The sequence below is a fragment of the Pocillopora damicornis genome, chromosome 4 (assembly GCF_964200805.1).
Source record: "Pocillopora damicornis chromosome 4, jaPocDami1.2, whole genome shotgun sequence".
NCBI classification, from domain to species: domain Eukaryota; kingdom Metazoa; phylum Cnidaria; class Anthozoa; order Scleractinia; family Pocilloporidae; genus Pocillopora; species Pocillopora damicornis.
In genome coordinates, this window is record NC_142673.1 from 23,203,926 (window position 1) to 23,227,887 (window position 23,962).

Consider the following 23,962-nt stretch of genomic DNA (forward strand, 5'->3'; position numbering starts at 1 on the left):
TTTCATGCGCTGTCTGTTTCGCTCGGGTCGTAAAGAAGAAATTGCGGAAATCAGTATATACTCACAAATGCGCTGTTATCATTTTATCAATCCTTTAAATGCACTAATACCTAAAAAGAACTCTTGAAAAGAAAAAGAAAAAAAAAAAAAAAAAGGTTCTGTGGGAATATGGCCACCGTAGAGTATCTTATAAAGTTCTCGAACCCTGCAACCTTCATGAACTTCACGGTTCTCCTTCTCTAGTTCCAAAGCCAGAGCGAATTCTTTTGGACGAAATTTACTAAGGAAAAGTGGGAATATAACTTTTTCAGTTTCTGTGTCTTTTAGTAAAAAGTACCGTCGGGATGAAAATGATAGTTCATCCCATAGGGGGAAGTTTCTTTTTTCACCTGCCTTAAAAGGACTTCCTAAAGGATTTAACTTAAAAAGTTTGGAAAGGCAAAATAAGCTATCATAAATGGTATTACATGTCTTTACTGTCAAAAGGGAAGTTGTTATAGATGCGACCAAGTCAAGTGAGCATTGAAAAAAAGATGTCGCAAAAAATTGGTCTCAAATGCAAATTTACGACTGATCTACATACTGAAGTGCCCCTTTGAACTGCCACTACACTGCAGAATGTAAAAGAGGGTGCACTATGTTCTTCAGCTTTTAGAGTATTTTCCGTTCGTGACATTTCCGACTTGTCAAAAGTGAAGTTCAGCTGAAAAAGGGGCGCATGGCCATTCATCCGGTCACATTCTACTTAACAATGATACCTTTCTTTGAGTTAAGTAACACCGCTAGACAGTTTATTCTGCGAAGTAAATGACGTGAATTTCCGATCTTTGCTCGAGCACTCCTTTAAGATAAATAGTTACCATTGTGATAATGCTTTTTCTATTGCTTCATTCAAATCTCCAAATGCTAAGAAGTTTTAAATGCGGAGGCTAGGCTTCCATAAAAGTTTTTGCAACAAGCTCTGGATCACCCAAAAATATTTTATTTACACAAAAAAAAGAACCATTTAATTTTCATATGTAACACAGTTTAGTCACAACCTTTGACTAAAAATCTTAAAGAAGGCCTAGAACGATGGTATTGTCATTTCGTAGATTAGTTCGAACTGTACATGTAACGAAGTCCACTCAGCTATTATTTATCTCTATTTACAGTATCAATAAATTCAGTACAGAGAATAAAAGGTGGTATCTAGTTTTAGCCGCACAATTCACTACATATCTGCATTTAGGTTTCGTGAACAAGCTTCAACAATATTTTCTCAATCTTCAAATATAATGAAGGCGAAGATTCTCTCAGTTGGATTTGCTTCTCAGTGCTGTTCCCATGATTCTCAGAGGGTGCACTTTATCAATGGTTGGTCTGTCGAGGGCTTCTTTTAGCTTCCTCTGATATTCAGCTTCTGCTTCCTGTATCAAGTAAAATAAACAATCGTCAGCCTTCTCTGATCTTTTCTCCTTTGTTTGATGTCACTCCTACAGGTTCCCCACAGAAGTCGAGTTTTTGTGAAACTTTAACACCTCTATTTTTTTATTTAATTGTTATTTTTTCCCTAAATGTACGAATCACCTAAATGAAAATGAACAGCCCCTAATCGCCGTGTCACGGGCCAGTGTACACATAATCCATGAGATCACAGTAACTGTACAGTAATTGATCACAGTAATTGATACACCATTTACTTCCTTGCTTTCTTTTAACTCTTTCCTCAAAAATTTCAGACCATAGATTATGCTTAAATCGGCGAAACTGATGATGACTTTCTGAGACAGTTCTCGAAACGTCATTGAATGTCAAGACAATAATCATGTTCAGTATTTGTCACATCTGCACACGATCACACTAATAACTGACCTGTCCCATTCTGAATTCTCTTTCTTCCTCTTCTATTTCCTTAGCTTTGACTCTGCGTTGATAGTCAATTTGCATATCAAGGTCCCGTTGATAACCAATATTTCTGTTCTTTATTCTCTCTTGATTCTCTGCTTCCAATCGCTTGTGCTCTTCAATCGCTGCCAAGAGTGCATCCCTTTCTGCTATTTCAGCTTCTTGTTCCTTTTCAGCAATCCGTTCTGAGAAAAACAAGTGCAATGACTGGGATTTAAAAGGGTTCTTAAACGATTGTTCCCTCCGTAGTCACAGATCACTTGAAATATGTTTCGAAGAACAGATCACTTTTAAGGCTAATTTTTTTAAGTTCGTCGGCTGCAATTCGCTTTAAAGTTCATCCTGTGTCCTATTTGTTTCTATCTAGCTTCTTATTGTCTATTTTCTGTTCTGTTTCACTGGAATAGTAAATTACAGTCTCGTTCAAGATAGAAGAAGTCTTGCACTTCACAAAAATGCCACATAATGTAGTGGTGTTTCTCCTTAAAAACAGGTTTCACGATCTTGGAACTTAAAGATTCGGTTCCACAATAAAACCCCATACCAAGGGCAATATTGGCCATATACTAGACCACTAACGCAAAGGACTACGACACTACCAGCGAGTTGGCCTTTACCTTGATAATGATAGTCTAATATACTACACCAGGTGCTACTCGTAGCTACTAACACTAAATGTATAAGATTGTGCTCTTGATTTTCCAACTTACTTCTTTCCTCAATTTGTTGTTCCCTAGATTTCATGACATTGGCCAAGAGTTTCTGGCGTGCATCTCTCTCCATTTTGTATTGCTTTATGGTTTGCGCCCATTTCTTTTCCACCTCCTCATTTACGATGCGCTCCAGTTCCTTCTCTCTCTCTTCATCCTCTTTACGGTTCATTGCACAGTACTGCATGAAACGTAAATTCTCTTCACGCATTTCACGCTGTTTAAAATAAATTCATTAGAATCACTGAGTACTCTGCCTACATTGAGGTAATATCCAGATTAAACCCCTTCAACAGTGCAATAAAAAGCTACAGTATGAGAGGAAGACGCTTGGTTCAATGAATGAGCATCATCACGTGTGTTCACCTTTCTCTGTGTTTCTTCTTTCACTTCATTTCTTGTATCATCCAAAAGTTTTTCTAATATTTTCATGTCCAATGCAAGTTCTTCTTGCTTCTCTTTGGCCTAAAGAAAACGAGTAAAAAAAAAAAATCAATAAATAGCTTACAGTAGGCATGGGGAACCTTTGCAGTGAAAACCATTTCCTTTAAAACTACATATTACAGTACAGTTTATATATAACCTGATGCACTTTTTTACCAGACAAATGATGCCAATGGCTGTATATAGACAGTTCAATTTTTAAAGCCATTATACAATTAACCATTCAGTCCACAAAATTAATCTAATTTGCAGTTGATTTAAAGACTGCAACACAGACTTGTCTAATTGTACTTATTACTAATTGTATTTGTATGACACAATGTAATATTTAAATACATACATAGATGTGAACCAACCTCTTTTTCCTTCTTGAGTCTGATGGACACCTCTCTCGATCTCTTAGCTGCCTTCTGCTTGCTAAGCTTTTCTTCCTGTAGCCATTTTTCCTCCTCTTCTCTTAGCTTAGCTTCTTCCTTCAACCATTGTGCCTCCATCTCCTTCAGTTTCTCTTCATCTTCTCTCTGTTTCTCACAGGCTGCAATCTGAACTTGTAGAACCTGAAATATTCAAACATCCATAAAGATGAAAATTAGATAAACTCTCAATCCATTAGGTGAAAATAAACACTTCATGCTAGACCCAAAAACAACTTACTTTTAAAGTTTCTCTGTTCCTTTCAATCTGTTCCCTTACAGTTTGCTCTTCTCTCATACTTTTAATCTGAATGTCTTCTGCCCACAAGTCGGCATAAAATTTATCTACTTCTAATTCCTTCTTCTTTTTCTCCTCTTTCATTTTCAATTGTTCATGGCGTTCCACAAAAACTTCATCTTGATGACGCTGACTTAAAGTTGAGCGGAGCTCCTCACAATTATCTCTGAAAATCCAGAAACATAACAAATTAAGATGATAGATAAAAAGGATTTTCATAAATAGTGCTTATTCAAAGTTATAAAATCACTTAACAAGAAGCAACAATCTTTGGGCTAATATCCTAAGTATAACATGAATTATCACTTTCCTTGATTTCCATAGAGGTAGGGTATTTTTTTAGTTTTGAAGTAAGGTGCAGGCACTGTTGTTTAGGATCAAAAAATCTCTATTGTCTCTTTGACTGCATCTTGAGTCTAAATGACCAAAGAATCCTATGAAACTTTGATGAGTAACTAACTATGAGTTCATGCAATCAACCCTTTAGTTCATGATGCCATCTTATGATTCATGAACTGAGTAAGTACCTCCATCTCTGATCAAGCTTTTCCTCCACAAGTTTCAGCCTTTCTTGTTCTCTTTTCTCTTTTAAAAACTTGGCTCTTTCTCTCATCTTTGCCTGCCTCTCAAGAGTTGTTTCTTCTTTTGCTTCCATTTCTTCAATGTACTGTTGCTCTTCAGCCAACAGCATTTCTTTCAATCTAAAGGAAACAAAATTTATTTAAAAGAGCACTACAAAATTAATAAATTTTTGACCAAAGGTTCTGGCACATTTACAGCTTGGAGTAAATCACTTTCAATAAAACAAAGAACTTTGGAAAGAAAGGATGATTGAAAATAACACCTCTAGCATAAGATGTAAATGTGAGATGCATTTATACTGTTAAGGGATGTTTAAATTACTATCTGAAAGAAATTTTTCGCTAATGCTTTGCAATCAGCACTATCAAGCGAAAAAATTGATTCTCAGAGTTGGACTGCAATCATAGAAATTGCAGAAAGGAAGCCTGAAAAAATTTTAGACTTCAACAGCATAATGGCAATTCATCAATTTACTACTGTATACCTTGGAAATCAAATAAAAAATAAAAAGGGTCCATGAAAACACTTTAGTTAATTCTCACCTTTCTCTTCTATCCTCCAAGCTAAAAGTTCCTCTTTGCATTAACTTTTCAACCCTTCTAGCAATCGTATTGCTCTTTATTCTTTTATCCGTGGCTTTTTCCCATTCCGACTACAGCGATAACAGGAATAAAGAGGAAATTATATCTACATGCAATAGCAAACAAATTCAGTCTATAGTAAATACGTAGAGGAGTTACAATATTGCTATAGGTTTGGAAATTTAAAAAGAGCACAGCATTTGTTCGACATCAAGTTTCAAATGGTCGCCATACATGTTCATAATCCGATGATGAAATACAACTTACCTTTAGATCACAACTTTTCTGGTATTTGGTTTCAGCTATTGCTTGCTCCCTTAGTTCATCTTTTCTTCTTGTTTCAAGGATAAGATGTTCCACAGGTCTTTTGCTTGTCGGTTTAGCTCTCTACAACACACAGCATCAAGAATTAAGCCATTTGTTCCCCATAAGATCGACATTCATAAGGCGATTTTTAATTATCAAAAATTACACATTTTAGCAATATCTTTCGAATAAAAAGCAGAGTAAAAATATGACCTTAGTGTGTCATAGGGCCCGAGGAACTAAGTAGACAAAATGGCCCTAACATGAAATGCACGGTTACGCCTTTAAAATGGTAGAGATATCATTACTTACGATAGCCACAGAATGAGGGGTAGGCCCTGTAAACTCCCTACACCTTCGGACATGTTGAACCATCATATTGACGGTGAATTATTCCTCTCAAGCGACTCGAGGTAACGCCAATATACAACACTTATGTACTACAGCAGCTGAGTTGGCGCTTCGGGTTGCTATTACCTCCCGTTGTCATGACTACCAAAGACCCAACACCAAATCGCCTCGATATCGTGCTGAATGTAACAAAATGAAAAGGCTGGACTCTAGTAACCAGTCTCCTCGGATCGTGCAATTTTAAAAATGGCGGATGAAGGTTCGCTCAAACCTAGAAGAGCGACTGTCGAAAGAAAAACAAAAGAAACAGACATTTCTTTGTCGGTCAACATAGATGGAAGTGGGGTAAGCGAGATAAGCACTGGCATTGGATTTCTGGACCATATGTTAACCGCTTTGTCGAAACACGGGCGAATGGATCTCACTTTGAGCTGCAAAGGTGATCTTCACGTGGACGATCATCATTCAGTCGAGGACTGTGGTATTGCTCTGGGCCAAGCAGTGAAAGCAGCGCTTGGTGATTTAAGAGGTATAACGAGGTATGGCTATGCCTATGCTCCTTTAGACGAGTCGCTTTCTCGAGCTGTTGTGGACATATCCGGACGACCCTTTGCCGACGTCAACTTGAATTTGCAGAGGGAGCGGATAGGGAACCTGTCCTGCGAAATGCTACCACATTTTTTGAGTTCCTTTGCTACTTCAGCAAGCATTACGTTACACGTGGACGTTTTAAAAGGTAAAAATGATCATCATAGGGCGGAGTCTGCTTTTAAAGCCCTAGCCCTAGCTCTGCGAACTGCATTTAAAAGAGAAGGAACTGATATACCGAGTACCAAAGGAGTGTTGTAAATTCCTTAATTGTGCATTTTCTCAAATTGTATAAGATCATTTCTGAAAAGTATCTGTATCGCTGTTAAACTAACGATGCGACAGGTATACAAGCCCTCAAGGTTTTAACAACAAACAATGTATTAAAATAATTGGTAAAATTTCCACACAGCCCCATACTATTGTAAAACAAATCTGTTTTCCCATGGGCAGTGTATAGTTTTTGTCATTGTGTTCTCTATCCAAGAGCTGAATGCATGATGTAGTATGGGGCTGTGCAGAATTTCACCAAATAATCCTCTGTAATTGTTAAATATTTAATGCTGGTAATATTTCATTGTGCTTCTCTACAAGAAAAACACATTGTTATCATGAAAAATTATGTATTCAAAACAACATCAAGATCAGGGTTGTAGATAAGAGCCGGCAGCCGGTGAAGTACACCAGCTTCTCTGCTAGGTTTCGCGGGCTACTTTCATGGCTTCGAGAGCCCGTACAGAGATGATGTTTATCAGGTCTAAACTTGGGCTCAATAAAAATATAAATTTGCACTGCCTATCTTTTCTGACTCAAGGTTAGTTTAAAAACGTTCTGATGAGGACCCTCTTTTTGACAAATCTTGCTGCGGTGGCAGGAAAGTACAAACAATATGACGTATTGTCCGCCATATTGGATTTCAAGACCCACAACCGTTAACCTTTAAAAAAGCTCCGGCTACTTAAAACCTTAAAGAAAACCCTGCAAGATGACCTGTAATTAAATTCCACATTTTCTTTCACTTCATCACAACAGCGAGCCTTCAAAGTCAAGTTCTCATAAGTATGACTAATAACCATGGAAACAGTTTTTGTACACCCATAAGCCATAGTTGGTTTACTTGCATTTCAAACTCCCTGGCCCAGACCACAACTTTAAGTAAACCTGGCCTTTTCAGTGGCTTTGATTAAATAATCCCCTTTTTAACAGGTTAGCATAAAATACCCAATGCAAATCAATTCCAATTCATGTTCCCTTCCCCATACATATCTCCAGTGAACAGAATGACAGACAGGGTGAAATACCATTCAAAAGTAAAATTGATAAATGTAAGGTCCCATCATCACTTTTTGTGTACTTTTGACCAATAATCAGCCTTTGAAATTGAGGAACTTCCTCATTTTTTTCGCCATTTACATGACAGCCATGTTTTCTGTGGCTACTGTAACTATTTCCAGTGGTTAAACACAAAATATTCACCCAAATACAGCTTTTTTGACCATTTTTCTATGTCATCCACTTTTACTCGAACCTGACCAGAGGGTGGCTCATGCTAGAGCAAAGTAACAACACCTCGCTGGCCAGAACCAGTGCATGTTGACAGCTAAAGCCCATTTAAACTTCTTTGTTTGTAACTTACTCACTTTATGGCTTTGAGAGAAAATATCAAACAAATTCACATCACACACATCGCTGGAGGAAACAATCTGAAAGACTGGTCAATCTTTCATGGAAAAGAAATGCCTTTAACACAACAGAGAGGATAGTAGTTGCAATGTTGAGTCTTTATTCCAAAGCCTATCATAAAGGTACTTAAGATTAAAGAACAATGCTTCCAGTTTATTACAAAAAAAAAATTCCCAGTTCTTTGTTAGCCCCACTGGCAACAGAAACAGCTTTAGGTGCCTCAACATCAGCCCAGCTTGGACAGTAAGTTTCAGATTCTTCCATGCTTTGTTAAGATCCATTGAGTTAAAACATTGATTTTATAATCAACCAAGATTACTCGGTATTGGCAATAAACAGAGAAACACATGTTTTTCTTCAACTCCTTCCAAGTTCCTCCTCAAGTACTCCTTTATCAAGTTCAAGTTGCTTCAGTTCTTTACTGAGTTTTAGGATTTGGTTTTCAAGTCCTTTAATCCTGCAAAAAAAATAATAAATAAATGATAATTAGTTACTTCACCACTTAAAGCATCATAGGTGTATGTGGTCTAAATTGATTCTTCATAGCATTAATGAAAAAACTCAAAGGTACACCAAGGGAGTTTTCTACTACACCCTAACCCTTGATTAGTTGGCCTTTGTACAATATTTTACTACATCCCTCAGCTAGCGTGAGAGCCAAAATCATTCACTTAAGTAGGTCATATTTTGCTGTACTGCCCAATAAAATCAAAACTTTTATATTTTGATGAAATCTCCCCCTCTATTTGAACCGAGACATATAATGAATGACCTACTAACCTTGATTTGTAGGTGAGTGTTTTAATTTATGGAACCTTGTTTTATCCCCCCAGATTTCTGGCATCCTTAGCACTACGGCCATAAACCCAAGCAAAAAAACTTGGTCTGTAACTTATAGTGAGGGCCCCAAACTCAGTTAGAGACATTTAGACGAGGTACTTAGATACTTCTGTGGGAATAGATTATTAGACTTGGTACTTCTGTTTGATTTTACCTGATTTTTCTCTCTAGCTTTTCCTTTTCCTGGTTCAAACTTAGCATTTTTATCATCTCAGCTCGTGGCAATTCCAAGGTCCTTTTCAGGTTGTTCTCCTTTTGGATCAGTTCTTCTCTTTCCTGCCTACACGTTTGTGGATCTTCCTGATTAAATTGTTCTTTACCTTCCATCTCCTGCATACCACTTTGCCAGGTCTTAGCGCTTGAGTGTACTTGTACATCACTACCCTCTGATCCTGATCCTGATCCTGAGTAAGACAGCAGCTGTCTTTCCCTGGAAAGGCTGGAGGAGGACCCTCCTGAGTGATAAAGATGTACCTCAAGAGATTCATTGCTTGCTGATGAGGATGCTGAAGGGGAGCGTGAACCATGAGGCACACCACTGGTTAGACCCCATGAATAAGGCTGGTGCCTCTCAGGAGGTGGAGGCAGGTACAGATTGTCTAAAGACTGTCTACCAGTCATACTGTTGTGACTCCCAGGTACAGACACAGTGTCCATCCAGTCTGGTTCTGTTCCTGTTGGGCTTTCTTCCCAATCTGAATGGACAGATTGGTTATCAGCATTGTGATCCACTGTCTTCTCTTGTGTTGGCCATCTTGAAACTTGATGACCTGTCAAAAATAACAAAAACAATTCGCAAAAACTGTTAGCATATGTATAACATAATTTTCCAAGAAAAATAACCACTATTATAATAAAAAAAAGAGTTCATTAGCATTCCTAAAATTCAAGATTTCAATGAATCTGCTCATCTGTCCAAACTGCAACCAAACTCCTATAATCTCCAAGATGAAATGGCACTTGATCTTCAACAGTGCCATAAAATCAAGAAGAAAATGTTATCAAAGGGTTTATGGCAATGATTACTTTTTTTCTTACAAAGTACTCCAAGTTACTAAATACCTATACAGTGACTGTTAAATTCAAATCATGCAATATGTTCCTATATTTCCTTAGTTCTCTTTCCATGTACGATGCTGACAGACTCTGAAGTATGGTTAACATTTGAGATATCAGCTTTAGAAACTCTTCACAGCAGCCAATTTACACTATCAAGTCAGTTAATAGAACCAAATTACCTTGTACTGTCCCCCCCCCCCACCCAGCAATACAGCACCACAGTTTATCTAAAAATTTAACTCCTCTTCTCTACAGTTGTCGACCATCTGAGATACAATTTGCAAAGTTATATCTAATGATGGAGCTGACAACAGAGAAAAATTTTTGCCAGAATGCAAACATAAGTCTTGCTTTGCAAGTTAGAATTCCAGATTAAAGTACGTCATTTATACACACACTGAAAGTAAATCACTCTAATTGAATTACTTGTGATGTGATGACTGTTGATGCTTTCCCCAGATGACAAACTAGAGGTATCAGATCCTTGCGATTTGAAATTTGCACAGAAAAGAGAGCATAAAGACTCATCTAACTGAATCCCCTGCATTTTCAATAACTGAACATTGAGACTCGGGCCGTCAGATTGGAAGAGTTCAACCAAAAGTACACCATCCTCTCGCCGCTTTACCACTGATGCTTGAAGTGGCTGAAACACAAAACAGAGAGCATTTTTTGCTGGATAAACCCTTACAACCCAATGACATTATGCAAGTTATCCATACTGTTCTCTATACATTTCTTATGATGCCTACTAAGAGAATTTGTCTAACAGTCAAGAGCTTCTTGATTTTGAGATCATTTCCTTTATTCTCGTGACCTTAATGTTTGATTCAGAGGTGGTAATGTTAGGAGAAATTAGATGCTTGTCACTGCGAGGGATAAAAGGTTTAAGAGAGACGGAATTATGAGAAAATCAAAATAGAAACATCACGCGATTTTCAACTGTTAAGTTTCTGATTTCTATTAATGGCTTCCTTCAAGCTAAAAGCAATTTTTCACAAAGGGTAATTAAAAATGTATCACAATGTTTTTTTTTTCTATTATTTCATTCCAAGGGTTTAGGAAAGGAAGGATATTTTCATATATATAATCATAACAAATTCTGAAAGGGCAGAAAGTTCAACAACTAAAAAATAACACAACACGCATGACAATAACTACAAAGTAGGTTGACAACAATAGGAACCAATCAAAACAAAAAGCACATAGTAAGTGTAAAATGCCTTATCCTGTTGTGTTGCAAATGCATGGATCAGCAGAACCACAAGAAAAGAGGTAATCTTGCTATTGCTACCTGTAAAAATCAATCATGAAAACTTTTTACAGCTATGATGTGCAATTACCTGTTTCCTTTCTTTAACTTCCTTTAACTTATTCACAGCCATTACTGGGAGAATCGTCAGGGCAGAATCTCTTTGCAGCCCTGCAAGATTTGCCTTCATAACTTGAGGAGGCATATCCTTTAAGCCCTGAGGCAATTCGCATAAGCTACTTAGAGGCACTGTGAAATACCATCCATAGTCAATACTCTGAACTTTCACCTAGAGAAAACAGAACAACACAATCAACCCTCAAGGAAATACAACCATTTTAGTTTACATTTCATCAAAAACACTGACCACTTTGACTGTGCCTCTAACAATGTAACTTACTACATAATTTGCACTCTTAGCAATAAGCATTATACCAGAGAGATACAAAGAAGACAAGAAGATCACTTTTCTCAAGCATCTGAGCTAGAGAACTCCATAGTTGGTCGAGCCGACACAGAATGGCGGCAAAATGAGTGTGCATGCTCCACTACTAACACCATTAGAGCATTCAGGGCACAGTTGTCGGAAGGCCAATTAGCACTAAACCAAGGTTAAATTCTAATCCAGGTTTCTTTCTTCTTTGTTCAAAGCCTTTTTAGCACAATTTTCCTTCTTTTTAGAGTAGCTAATTATCAACTTGTAAACAAAAATAATTTATGTGGATTTTCTCTCAGAGCTTTCAGATCTGAAATCAAAATTCACACTAACCCTGGGTTATCTTAAACCAGCTTTGAACAACCTAGCCCAGGCCCAGGTTGTTCAAAGCTGCGTTAAGGTAACTTAGGGTTAGTGTGAAATTTGATTTTTCAGTTAGAGAAAATTCAGTTCAAATCTTTTTGCTTGCAATTTGATCATTGGATGTTCTAAAAAGAATAGTGAAAATTTTCCCAAAGAATTTTGGACAAAGAAATAAAGAAACCTGAATTAAAATTTAACCCTGGGTTAGGGCTAATCAGCCTTTGAACAACTGGGCCCTAGGCTGCAATTCTCCTTCTAAAAACTGCAAACTGATGCAGGTTTTTCCACTGAACAAACGTTTTCTCCACAGGGTTTGCCAACAGAAGAGACAATGACAAGAAGCTCTAAAGCAGTAACAGGTGCCACAAACTTTGTAGCCATGTTATGGCTGCTCAACTTCAGTCACTACATTCACACCTATTAACACACCTTTTTTTTCTGTTGCACAAGATATGTGATTAGGGAGGTTCGACAGAAACTTTCCTGAAAATGGCAACCTTGCGTGTTTTGGTTTGGGCTTGCAAAATGAAAACATCAGTGGCTATGTCATATTGTTGTTCTTATTCCTTTGCACGCAGTAATATCTCTTGCAGTTTACGAGCATGCGCACTCAATTTGTAGCTGTATCAGCTCTGCCATGTATACTAAGTTCATATGTTACATGCACCCTGCTAAGAGCAGTACATGTATTCTCTAAACCATTGAGTGTGTAATAGGTAAGATAGTACAACTTGAATAGCAGTAAAAATGTTGCTTTTTGTGGTTGGTGTAGGAGAAGTAAATTCATTAGAACAAGGAAATCATATTAGAAAAATGAGAAGAAAGACACGTACCCTATCCACTCCAATCCCGGAACCAAAAGGAACTGATATAATTTTGACCCTGAAGCACCTTCCAGTTTCCTTGACTGTCACTACAATATCACCAATGCGAGGGTAGATCTGAGAAAAAGTACCAGAATGTGAATTTCTACTGAATTCCCTGCCACCAAAATCATTATCAAAACAATTTCAAGGTCAAATCAGATCCAAGAAAAATGACCATAATAGGCCAATGCAAATTTTATGTAGAAAGATGCAAACAACCTGGTAAGCAGAAAAATGTGACAGGCCATGTTGCAACAGGCATCTGACTGCTTAAGAAAGCAGCGTGAGTTTTCTTTACCAATCACAAAGCTAAGTAAAGTAAAACCAATGCAATCTCTGAAAATTATCTGGAGACCATTAAAGAAATGACATTAAGAAACTCCTACAGTCTTACCTTGGCAGCTACATTCGTTTCAGAGTTAATCGCCCTTGTCATGTATCTAAGCTGCTCTAGACTGTTATTATCAGACTTATAGAAGTATATTGCATCGAAGGATTCAATCTGCAGAGAAGCAAACATTTTACAAGCACTCCATGAAATTATTCAGTACTGAAGCGAATGAGTACAGATCACTGCATCAAGCAATTCTGGAGTTTTAATTGACTGGGCCAACATAAAATATGAGTCTTTTTACCATATTTACCACCAGATAATGACAAGTAATGATTGAATTAGAGAACAAACTAATAGCTGAACAAAGAAAAATGGAACATTCTGTGACAAATAAAAAAAAGTCTAAGAGCCAGGAACTGAAACAAGTTTGTGATCAAAATCAAACTTCTCTATATACCATAAATTCATTAAAAAGCAAACAGATGTTGAGTGTAAGTTTTTGCTGCATTAGCGAGGAGTATAACAAATGTATGTTAGTAAAGTAGATTGGCCACCATGATGAGTATCTAAAGATGATGTTTCAAGTGTAAGCCCTTTGTCAAGAGAATGATTTTGAGGCTGTTTCCTCATTTTACTAACCAATTCCCACCAGTAATTTAACAGGGAATATATTACGACTGGAAAAATTACAATTAAGATCACAGGGGTTGGTGACTTACATGTGACAGTGTAACTATCATGACTTCTTTCTTCTCAAACAACTGGTAACTGGGGTAGTGCTGTTGTTGCTGCAAAGTCTTAGGCAGAGATTTTTCCATTGTTTCTACATTTTGGTTTGAAATAGAACACTGGCCATTCTCATGTACATTATGAGGTCTTTGATTCAATTTCTGGGACAATTTTCCCTGACTACTCCATGAGGGCTGTCTAGTTTGCTCTATTTTTTGATCCATTGGTTTTTGCACTGGGTTTGGAAATGAATCAACAGTGTGGGTATCCTTTGTAATTTGCGGTCTAACATACAAGGGCGCTGGTCCTTGTCTTTCTGACTGCTGCAGCTGGGTCAAGAATGTTGGATTTGATTCCATGTTCATTTTGCTTTGGATTAATCCTGAAGCTCCTTGAGTTTCCATCCTTGCCTCTCGTACATATCTTGTCAATGCCATTTGCTCATTTACTTGTAGATCCCTTCCATTGTCATCTTTGACAAAGAGTTCCACCTCAATGACATGAGGCTACATGTCCCACAATAAAATAAAACAAACATAGTAAAATGTATTGAGCGGTATTAACATGAGCTGAAAGGAATCATATGCTTGTCACATATTGAAAAGGCAGTTGGAATCAATGCAAACAAAACTGTGTGGGAAATGATCTCAAGGGAAAGGAAAACTACTTCAAGCTTTTAGATACCAAGAATATAATCACAAGAAAAATATGATAAGGGTATTCGGAAGTTTCACCCCATTGCAAGTTTACCCCCTAACACCTCTTTGAGTTCACCTCCAAAAGAAGAGCAAGTACGCCTCCACCTTCACCAATTCACACCCACCTTCACCAGTTTGCCTACAATCTCACCAGTTCGCCCCCACCTTCACCAATTCACCCCCACCTTCATCAAGTTGCCTCCACCTTAACCAATTTGCCCCCACCTTTACCAATTTGCCCCCACCCTCACCATGTTGCCTCCACCTTCACCAATTCGCTCCCACCTTCACCAAGTTGCCTCCACTTCACCAATTGGCCCCCACCTTCCCCACATTGCCTCCACCTTCACCAATTTGCCCCCACCTTCACCAAGTTGCCTCCACCTTCACCAGTTAGTCCCTACCTCCTCCAGTTCGCCCCCAAATGTTTAAACTTTTTACTTCTGAGAGCAAACTCCCTATTGGGGGGAAAACTTGCAATGTGGAAAAACCTCCACAAACCATAACAAGTGGTTCAAATAATGGGCAAGTTTGAGTTTGCCAAGGTTGGTGTTATCGAGAGTAGTCCGTATTCACAGAAGAGTGAAAGACTAAAGGAAATTTACAGGCCTTTGATAAGTGTAAAGTTTTTATTTAATAAATATCACTTTATGATGCTTCAAGTTATTTGCAGACAGTAACATATGGTTACCTGATTAGCATCTGATGAGCAACATACTCTTGCTGTGCACACTTTATTAATAATCAAAGCACTCAAGTATTTTGACCCTTCATTAATTATCTCAGGTGACACATCTGTTGCAACCTCAATACCTACAAGAACACACCATGCAAAATATTGTAAGAGGTTTTATTTATTTAGCACAAGTTGGAAACACTCTAAACTCACTGCAAACAAAATAATAGAGTCTACAGAATATAACTGTTCAAAGTTCCAGCCATTGAGAGGCCAACATTTTGGTTATGGCCCACATAGCTGAAAGTTTTGAGTGCCCTTTATGGTTCTGTATTGTCGGAATTCTGTCACAAGCCTCCCATGAATTCCCTGCTCATCGCCTTGGCACTAACATAAATGCCACCTATGTAGGCTATTTGACATATCATCCCTTTCACACCCAACTCTCAGTATCAAATGTGTTTCTTATAGATGTAACTCCGAGAATTTGTTGTTAAATAAAGAAATATCCCCTTATTGATATTTTACTAAATCTTCTCATCATCTGTCTGGTTGATAGAGTATTGATACTGTAAAGTGAATTTGTTTGTTGGTCACTCAAGGGAGCAAATGGTGAAATGCTACAGGAGTTGAACTTAGAACTATCAAAAGAGCAACACAGTTGAGCAACAGAGTCCAGAATTCTGGACCTGTAGATGTCAGACATTGTATATGCAGCTGCCCTAAACCACACACACCATGCAGCCTCCCCAACAATAAACCTCTCCAACGTATTATTGATACACTCAATCTCCATATGTGCTCTATACATTTTTTATGGTATTAAAATGGAATGTTTTGTCCAACAATCAAGAACTTCTTTAGTTGACAATAATTTCCTTCATTTTCACAACCCTAATGTTTTATTCAGAACTGATACTGTCAGGAGGAACAACATACTAATAGCTCTTAGAGGTGAGCCCTTCAACCCCTAAGAGTGACTGACTTCTAATTTCTCTTTACAGTATCACCCTTGAATCAAATACATATACATGTAGTAAGGTCCCGAGAATAAAGGAAATGATCACCAATTCAAGAAACTTTGATTGTTAACAAATTTTCTTTGTCAGTGCCAGAGGAAATGTAAAGAAAACAGTTTGGAGAATATGAACACCAATGTAAGGGTGTAAGGAGTTTAATGGCTAGGTTTGTATGGGGCTGTTACAATGGGAAGTGACCTACTTGGAAAACCTTTTTTAAAAGTGTTGTGATAACTATGCACTATACATTTAAAATTACACTAAAAAAGTATGCAATAATCAGAAAATTTCATTACAATCCTTTCGCACATGCACCTTTACACATAAAGTTTGTACCTGCAAGCTTGAATGGCACTGCCTGAGGGGCAAGATCCCAGAATCTTTTGTGTATGTCTGTAAACTGGTCCCAAGATATCCATTCACAGTTTCCATAATCAAGATAAAAAACTTTTGCTTGCTTTTGGTCCATTTTTGTTACTTCTAAACACCAACATCTGTAAAAATAAGGTATTATTACATTCAAAGGTCATTTTTAACTTTTAATACAACAGTTATGATTTGAATTTACAACACCCTCCACAAGAATGCCTTGTTGAGCATGATTAAGACACAAATGAATGACAAAGAAAAGAACAAAAGGCAAAAAAAGCTTAAAGTATGATTGTTAGATTTACATAGGTTAACCTGTTGATTGGCACTGAGCTTTTCCCAATTGCTGCACATACACATACAAGTAATTGGAGCTGTGTCAACTTGTAATCATAGATCATTGTGGATGTTTCTCGGGGTTGTTACATATTCATACATTTTTTCTCAAATCACCTAATAACTCAAAAAGATGCCAGAAATTGAATAAACACAGAAATTACAAATTGGATAATTATTTTTGTGATCTTTTTAAAAATCATTGATATCAAAAAACTTTTGTAAAATGAAAAGATGACTTAGCAGTAGCGTTTGCTATTTGTGTGGTGTACTGTAAAATAAAAGTAACTGAGTGAGCAGAAACACCAACAAGGAAATTCATTTGACTGATTCGGTATTTACCTGTACCAAAGATTGTCTTCTGAAAACATTGCTGCACCCAGCTGATGCTTAACAGGCATACATCGCTTATAATGCTCCACAATCTGAAGATCAGTCCTAATTTGTTCAAGTTCCTTATAACTTCCACTCTAAAATAGAAATATTTATATAACAGATTACAATTCAAAACAAAACACACATGATTCATTTTGACTGTATTTCGCTCTACACTCATGTGTATTGAGCACTTTCCAACAGTATTTGCTACAATTTCCCACAATTATATAACAGATTATAAATTAAGACAAACTTTCCTCTTGAGCTAAATCCTGTGGTTAGAGACAATTTTCATACTTTAGGATTGGGTCTGGAGGTCACAAATTAAGCCTTGAAAAACTTGCTGGACAGAGATGACATATCTCTCATAATGGACTAATTACCAAAGACGTTGGCATTTAATGGATTACGACAATGCAACTTAGATTCCTTTTCCATCAAACCTTGGATATCTTAACATTCCTGTTAACCTTTTACACCTCAACATTACTGTACATCTTCTCCATACTCTTCTCAATACATTTCTTCCAGCAAAAACAAGGAGAATTTGCTTAACAATCAAAAGCTTCTTTAGTTTGTGATCATTTCCTTTACTCTTATGACCTCAAATGTGTGATTCAAAGGTGATATAGATCAGGGCTCAAAATTGCGACCGATACAGTTGCCAATGCAACTAAATCTTATAACTTGGCGACTAAAATTTCAAGTTTAGTCGCCACTTTGACGACTATGTTCCTCTGATAAATAAAAGATTAAAGGTGAGAAAAAATTTCCTCAGTCTTTTTTCTGCTTTTCTGCAAAAGAAAATGCAAATTTAGTCTGTTTACCTTTAGGGTTAAAACTTAAAATCACTTCAAGATCGCGACTTCCGAGACAACAGTACAGCAGCTTCTACATGGTGACCGTGGGCGTAATATTTTGTTGAAAGGCCGCTGAATTTAAAAGTGTTCTGTAGCAGATTCTGTCACAAGGAGCCAGCTTTCAGAGTAGAAGCTTTCTTTCACCATGTACACGATCAAGTGAGACGAGTCTACACCGAAAGTCATGAATTGTTTATCACAAGAGAAGGATACACTGAGGAATTTTTGTAATTTGCTGCAGTCTTGAAATTACCAGGAAGCAAGATCGTTGTTAGTATGCAAACAAGAAGCGTTTCAAATTCTTTCAAAAAGGTTTGTTCGGAGCGTGAATCTCATGCAGCAGCTACCGGAGGATGTTTTTGCAATGTGTTTAGTTCCAGAAGCCAAACAACTATGTCAATTAAATGGGGCTCTAATCTGAGCTTCTATTCTTGTACTATCCGGCGACTGCATTTTTGCATTTGATGACCATTTTTTCTTTGATAGTCGCCAAAAGGCGACTTGGAAGTTTTTTTAATTTTGAGCCCTGTAGATGGAAGAAATTAATAAAATGCTATTCCTTCTTAAGGGTTAAAGGGTTAAAGAAACTTGAAATAAAGGCCTAACAGCAGGTGAAGTACTGGTGTATTTCTTTAACACAGAGAATATGAAGCTGCAGTTGTTGCACTAGAACAATGTTTGACTACAATGCAGTAACTAAGAGGTTCAAGACATAAAAGCTCTACTGTAACAACAAGTAATAAACCTTTTCCCACCTTGTCATCAATGTTGGCCCAGAAATGGCAAGAGTCTACAATATCAGTCACAAGAACTTTAAACTCCTGAGCTTTGATGTCATCCATGGTTCTAAGTGGTTTCTTACACTTCAAGAAGAGTTCATGCATCTCTGAATGGGTTAAAAGAATATGCCCGGGTCCTTTTTCTTTAGTGGCAACTGAAATCTCTGGTTTTCTAGTAGGACCAGAGTTGCCTTTTTCAACACTAGCCATAGAAGAAGAGCTGATCTTTACACTTTCCTCAAGTTTCTGATTATATATTGTTCTACCACTCTCCTGGTTTTGTCCAACACTTCTTTCGCATGATCCTTTCAATCCATTGACAAACACACCAGAGCCATCTCTCTTGCTGCTTCCTGAGCCAAGTGCACCATCAGAGAAGCTATGATATGTGGGTGATTGAGACCCCATGGCATTGCAGCTAGATACAGAGCTCTCACTAGAAGTAAGTGATTGCCCCATGGTACCCACTGAGAGAGTAAATGAGGGCACAAAAGGATCAACAATGAGTAATCAGGCACTAAACACCAGTAAGCTTTTATTAAAACAACCATAAATAATTGCCTTGCAAATTGAAGTTGGGTTCCAGAAACATCCTGATGGAAAATATTACCAACCCAGCAATGAACTCTCCCACAAAAGGGAGAGGGAGCCAACCAGGGCCCTTCTCTAACAGAGTGCATGCGCCACAGGGAACTGACTTTGGCTTAAGGTAACTTGTAACTTGTCTTTCCACTTGTCACAGTGGAAAGAGGAAAGGGAAGGAGGGTGGTAGTCTACAAGAACAGCCCCCCTCAAGAATGCTAATAATAATAAAAACTCTATTAAATACATTTAAACAGCAAAGGGAATTCTCCTGCATACACAATTCTCTGTTCTGGAAAGACTGATTGCATCAAATTGTATCATTTGCCTCCTCTGCTTCAAAATACTAATTAATCTTATTGACTTATAATTTACAGTTTTGCAAGAATTCATTTGAACTGCAGAAAGGAAATGAAATGACGAAACAGTTCTTAGAGTCATGTCTTTGTTACACTTGTTTTCAAGGCCCAGAGCAAGAAAGATCAAGTGGGCAGGTACCCAATTACACCCTTAGGAATGAAGATGGAGCAGTGCCTTCAACAGACACTATGAACTTCTCACCTACTAAGTTGTCTTGCTGCTTGGCTTTGCCTTTCTGTTGTCTAGGAGTGATTGTAAGTATCTTATCCCCTATTTTTGTACCTTTCAATTTTTCTAGGGCAGCTACAGCTTCATCCTTTTGTGCAAAGTAGACAAAGGCATATCTGCAATTAAATTTAACAAAAACATTTGAGAAATGGATACAAGAGACAGAACTACAATTTTCTTTCCTTCAGTGAATGTGAATAGCAGGGGCATATACCAATTTTGGTAAAAAGTAAACAATGGCACCAAAAAAAATCTTCAATTTGGCCCAAGGCTGTGATAAAGAATGATGCTCTCAAGCATGGGGCAACAAAACAATGAAACAATTCAAAGGTGATACATACCAGCATTTGTACGATTGATAACTCATTAAAATACAAATAAATTTTTGACATGTAGCTTTTTTTTTAAAATCTCTTGATCCCCGATGGTAAATTTTGCTGAAAATTTTAGTTCACTCACTACAGCTCCCCTACAAAAGGTATTGCTAATTTCAATAATTAAACAAAATTTATCATACATCAATAAAAGATAAACAATTCCAACATGTTGGGTTCATAAACATGTACTTACTTCTCTTTCATTAAAATTTGCACTACTTTTCCATGTACACTGAAGATTTGTTTGAGTGATTCCTAGAGAAAACCAAAGAACTACCGGTAATAGTGATCTTTATTTAAGTAAAGACAGATACACAATGAAAAAATACATTACAATGTAAATTTTAAAAATTTCAGTTTAATTATTACTTTGGGATCCCCCAAAAACCAACAATTTCCCTGCTGTCACCAACTTACTCTTTCCGAACAAAAATACCTTTTTTAAGTGAACTGGTTTTCCTAAATTACTACATTGGAATGGCTATAAGCAAATCATTCCTAGAAGAATTCTTATGAAGAGTAACTTGTTATCAACAATTATTTCTGTAAGTTAAAATCATTCAGTAACATGAAGCTTTCATCATTATTACAAATAGTAAATTCCCTGGCTTGAAACAACATTTAGGACTAATTGCATTTTTCCTTATGTTGAAAAAATTTCTCCAAGATCATTTCTCAATTAATTAACCCTTTAACTCCCAAAAGTGATTAACAAATGACTTCTCCCTATAATATCTAAACATTATCGAGCAAATAGGTCATGAGAATATTCAAACTTATCAGGCAGAAGTTGTTTTCCTAATTTACAAGGAAATGTGTATTATCTAGAGTTGAGAATTAACAATCAGATCTTTGGAGTTAAAGGTTAAATTCCACTGTACCTGTGTTGTTCCTGCTGGAAAATTGCTCACATGAATGGGATATCCCCTGTTTTCCTTTATAATAGCTATCACAGAATTTTCTTGACCATACATTTTCTTTTTCTCTCCTGCCGTTCTCGTTGGTGACAGAGCACTTTCCGTTTCCCAGCTTTCTTCAGACAAAACTGTTTTCATTTCCCTTGGCAATGACAAAGGACTCCTGCAGGGAACACTACTACTAGGTTCTGTAACAACAGCATCTTCACTCACAAAACCATTTGTGGTTACAGAATTTTTAGTGTCTATCTTTGGTTGTTCCTTTCTGTTTTTCATTAATTTTGCATTCTGAACAGAGTTCCGTATAATGGCTGGATTAATCTTCAACACAGAGTCACGTAATTTGTAACCATTCAAGTCACTCATCGCTTGGACAGCATCTGCATGTTCGGAAAACCTCAGAAATGCAATCCTAAAAATTTGATTTTTATCATAATGAAAATGAGAAAATAAATAACTATCAGTAGAACCTGAAAGTATTATACTTAACACTAGAGATAAAGCAGAATTTGCCAAGTACTATAATTCCTGCTGTATTTAAGCCAGCTCCTACTACTTCTCGAGGAAAGGAAAAAATTGTTTTTAGAAAAGCAAGAGTTTATTTGTCAGTGCTGCACTGCTTGGCATATTATGCACCAAAGTAACAGGAATCATTTCAGAGAGAAATAATTATTATGTTTCGAAAGGTTCTGATTTGCTCACATTAACTTTCATTTTCTGCATTGCTTACATTAACTTTCATTTTCATTTTTTTGTTATTAGTGAATCTTCAGTCTCTAATAGGTTACTATTTATAGCACATTATGTCAAAGTATTATCAGCACAATACAAATTGTATATGTATAAGGAAATGCCACAAAGCAGGCCTTGGCAGACTTTTTATGAAATTGGAAACAATCTCCCCTCCTAACAAATATACACAAACATGGCAATGATTAGAGCTGATGTGCTCCACTGACAACCAACCTGTTAGAATTTTCTATCTTCACTTCCTTTAAACTTTTAAAATGCTTGAAAATATCCCTCAGTTCACTCTGCAAATATAAGTAGAATTTAGAAAGCCAGATGAAAAAAGAACCAAAATTAAAATCACTCACTTACAAAAACAGAAATAATCAACGAGAAAAATTCAACCATGTCAAATTTGTGTAAGAGAATCCTGAAAATCTCCTGCATAAAACTTTCAGTCTGATCTTACAAAGAGGCAAGACTGTCTTAATACCACGAACTTAGCTTCAGCAATCCATACCCTCCACAACAAGGCTCACAATTTTTTCTCATTAACCCTTCAACCCCTTAGAGTGACTAACATCTAATCTCTCCCTATAATATCACCTTTGAATCACACTTCAAGGTCACAAGAAGAAAGGAAATGATCACCAACTAAAGAAGTTCTTGATTGTTAGACAAATTCTCCTACTCAGTACCTTAGGAAATGTATGGAAAACAGTATGGAGATTATGTATGATGATGTAAGTCAGGGTGTAGAGGGTGAAGTCTCGGGCCTGTATTAGATTTTTGGTACGTGGGAGCAAACCAATAGGGGAGCTACTGAAATCTGATACACAGCTGTTAGCAGGAATTAACCCCCTGCTTTTTCCATCATCCACTTTTTTTTGTTCCTCTCCATAAAACGACTACGTGGGTTTGGCTGATAAGGACTTCAGTCTGGTTAGTGTTCAAAAAACCTTTCATTATAACACTTTGCCTGAAAATTTTACAACTGAAAAGTACACTGGTTGAAATATTGACTCAACAACTTGGCTCATATCTCTGCAATTAGAAGGGAAAACATTATGTGCCATTCAACCCTTCAACTTGCATGAGTAACCAAGACAGAATTTCTCCTTACAAAATCAACACAACATCAAACAGACAAGGGATGAGAATATAGAAAAATATCACTTTGGGGATTATTAGTTGATCCAAAACCAAATTCTTTGAAATAGCATCACAAGAATTGTGTCGAAGACAGTAAGGAGAATATGAATCTTAGCAGTAAAAGGGTTAAATGGAGAGAGGCAGGTGAGACAACTAAAAGTAAATTTATTGTATACAAACTTACCTCTTGACAATTTAATGGCAAATGCCCGATATGAATCCCGTATAGCCCTTTAAAGTTTGGTAAAATGTCTTTTTTTTGGTCTGAATCTACCGTCACTTTCAAGGAAGCTTTATCGTGTACAACAGTTCGGTCTTTTGATTTGCTCCTCTTGTTTCGAGGCCACTCTGAAGGATGCAGAGGATTAAGTCCATTTGGGACACCTTCGGCCTTCTTTGCATGTTTGGAGATAAAAACCCCCTTTTCAGGAACTCCAAACACTTTATTTTCTCCATCCTTTACGGAAAATTCCAGCCTTGCAACGTCTGGGATAGCCAGCAAAAATTCATAGAGGTCTTGGAAGCCATACTTTTTGAAATCAAGTTTTGAGTTTGTCAACTGATGATAATCTTTCTCTACCCTCGTTTGCTTGATCCCCTTTATGCTAGATAACAACACGGACCTTAAAGATATCTTAACTGACTGAGGCACTTCTCCAGCCATTGAAAACAACAAAGTCCGTGGAACATGACCTGGTGATTAGCTTTTCCAAAACAATCAAGACTACTGTTGTAGACAGTTGCAGACCGTACACACGACCACGTGCCTCAGCGGCTATC

At 37.1% G+C, this 23,962-nt stretch overlaps 3 protein-coding genes across 3 annotated transcripts; 1 reads left to right on the forward strand and 2 right to left on the reverse strand.

Moving 5' to 3' along the window:
* Positions 1–960: 960 nt before the first annotated feature.
* LOC113683528 (cilia- and flagella-associated protein 53) lies at positions 961–5,728 on the reverse strand. The gene is made up of 10 exons (XM_027200781.2): positions 5,534–5,728; positions 5,183–5,302; positions 4,877–4,986; positions 4,280–4,453; positions 3,696–3,918; positions 3,398–3,598; positions 2,964–3,062; positions 2,598–2,814; positions 1,855–2,072; positions 961–1,409 (listed from the first exon to the last, which is right to left on the reverse strand). The coding sequence occupies exons 1-10, from the start codon at positions 5,597–5,599 to the stop codon at positions 1,296–1,298; spliced, it is 1,542 nt and encodes a 513-aa protein (XP_027056582.2). The 5' UTR covers positions 5,600–5,728; the 3' UTR covers positions 961–1,295.
* A 52-nt stretch (positions 5,729–5,780) lies between these two features.
* LOC113683529 (uncharacterized) lies at positions 5,781–6,951 on the forward strand. The gene has a single exon (XM_027200782.2). It carries the CDS (start codon positions 5,819–5,821, stop codon positions 6,419–6,421), a length of 603 nt encoding a protein of 200 aa, XP_027056583.2. The 5' UTR covers positions 5,781–5,818; the 3' UTR covers positions 6,422–6,951.
* Positions 6,952–7,922: 971 nt separating this feature from the next.
* Positions 7,923–23,962, reverse strand: LOC113683539 (uncharacterized). Its single transcript, XM_027200788.2, has 16 exons — positions 23,367–23,962; positions 22,268–22,335; positions 21,266–21,713; positions 20,578–20,639; positions 19,981–20,123; positions 18,814–19,304; positions 17,163–17,290; positions 16,452–16,609; positions 15,112–15,233; positions 13,713–14,228; positions 13,054–13,161; positions 12,627–12,734; positions 11,086–11,283; positions 10,169–10,388; positions 8,838–9,453; positions 7,923–8,300 (listed from the first exon to the last, which is right to left on the reverse strand). The coding sequence occupies exons 1-16, from the start codon at positions 23,844–23,846 to the stop codon at positions 8,201–8,203; spliced, it is 3,966 nt and encodes a 1,321-aa protein (XP_027056589.2). The 5' UTR covers positions 23,847–23,962; the 3' UTR covers positions 7,923–8,200.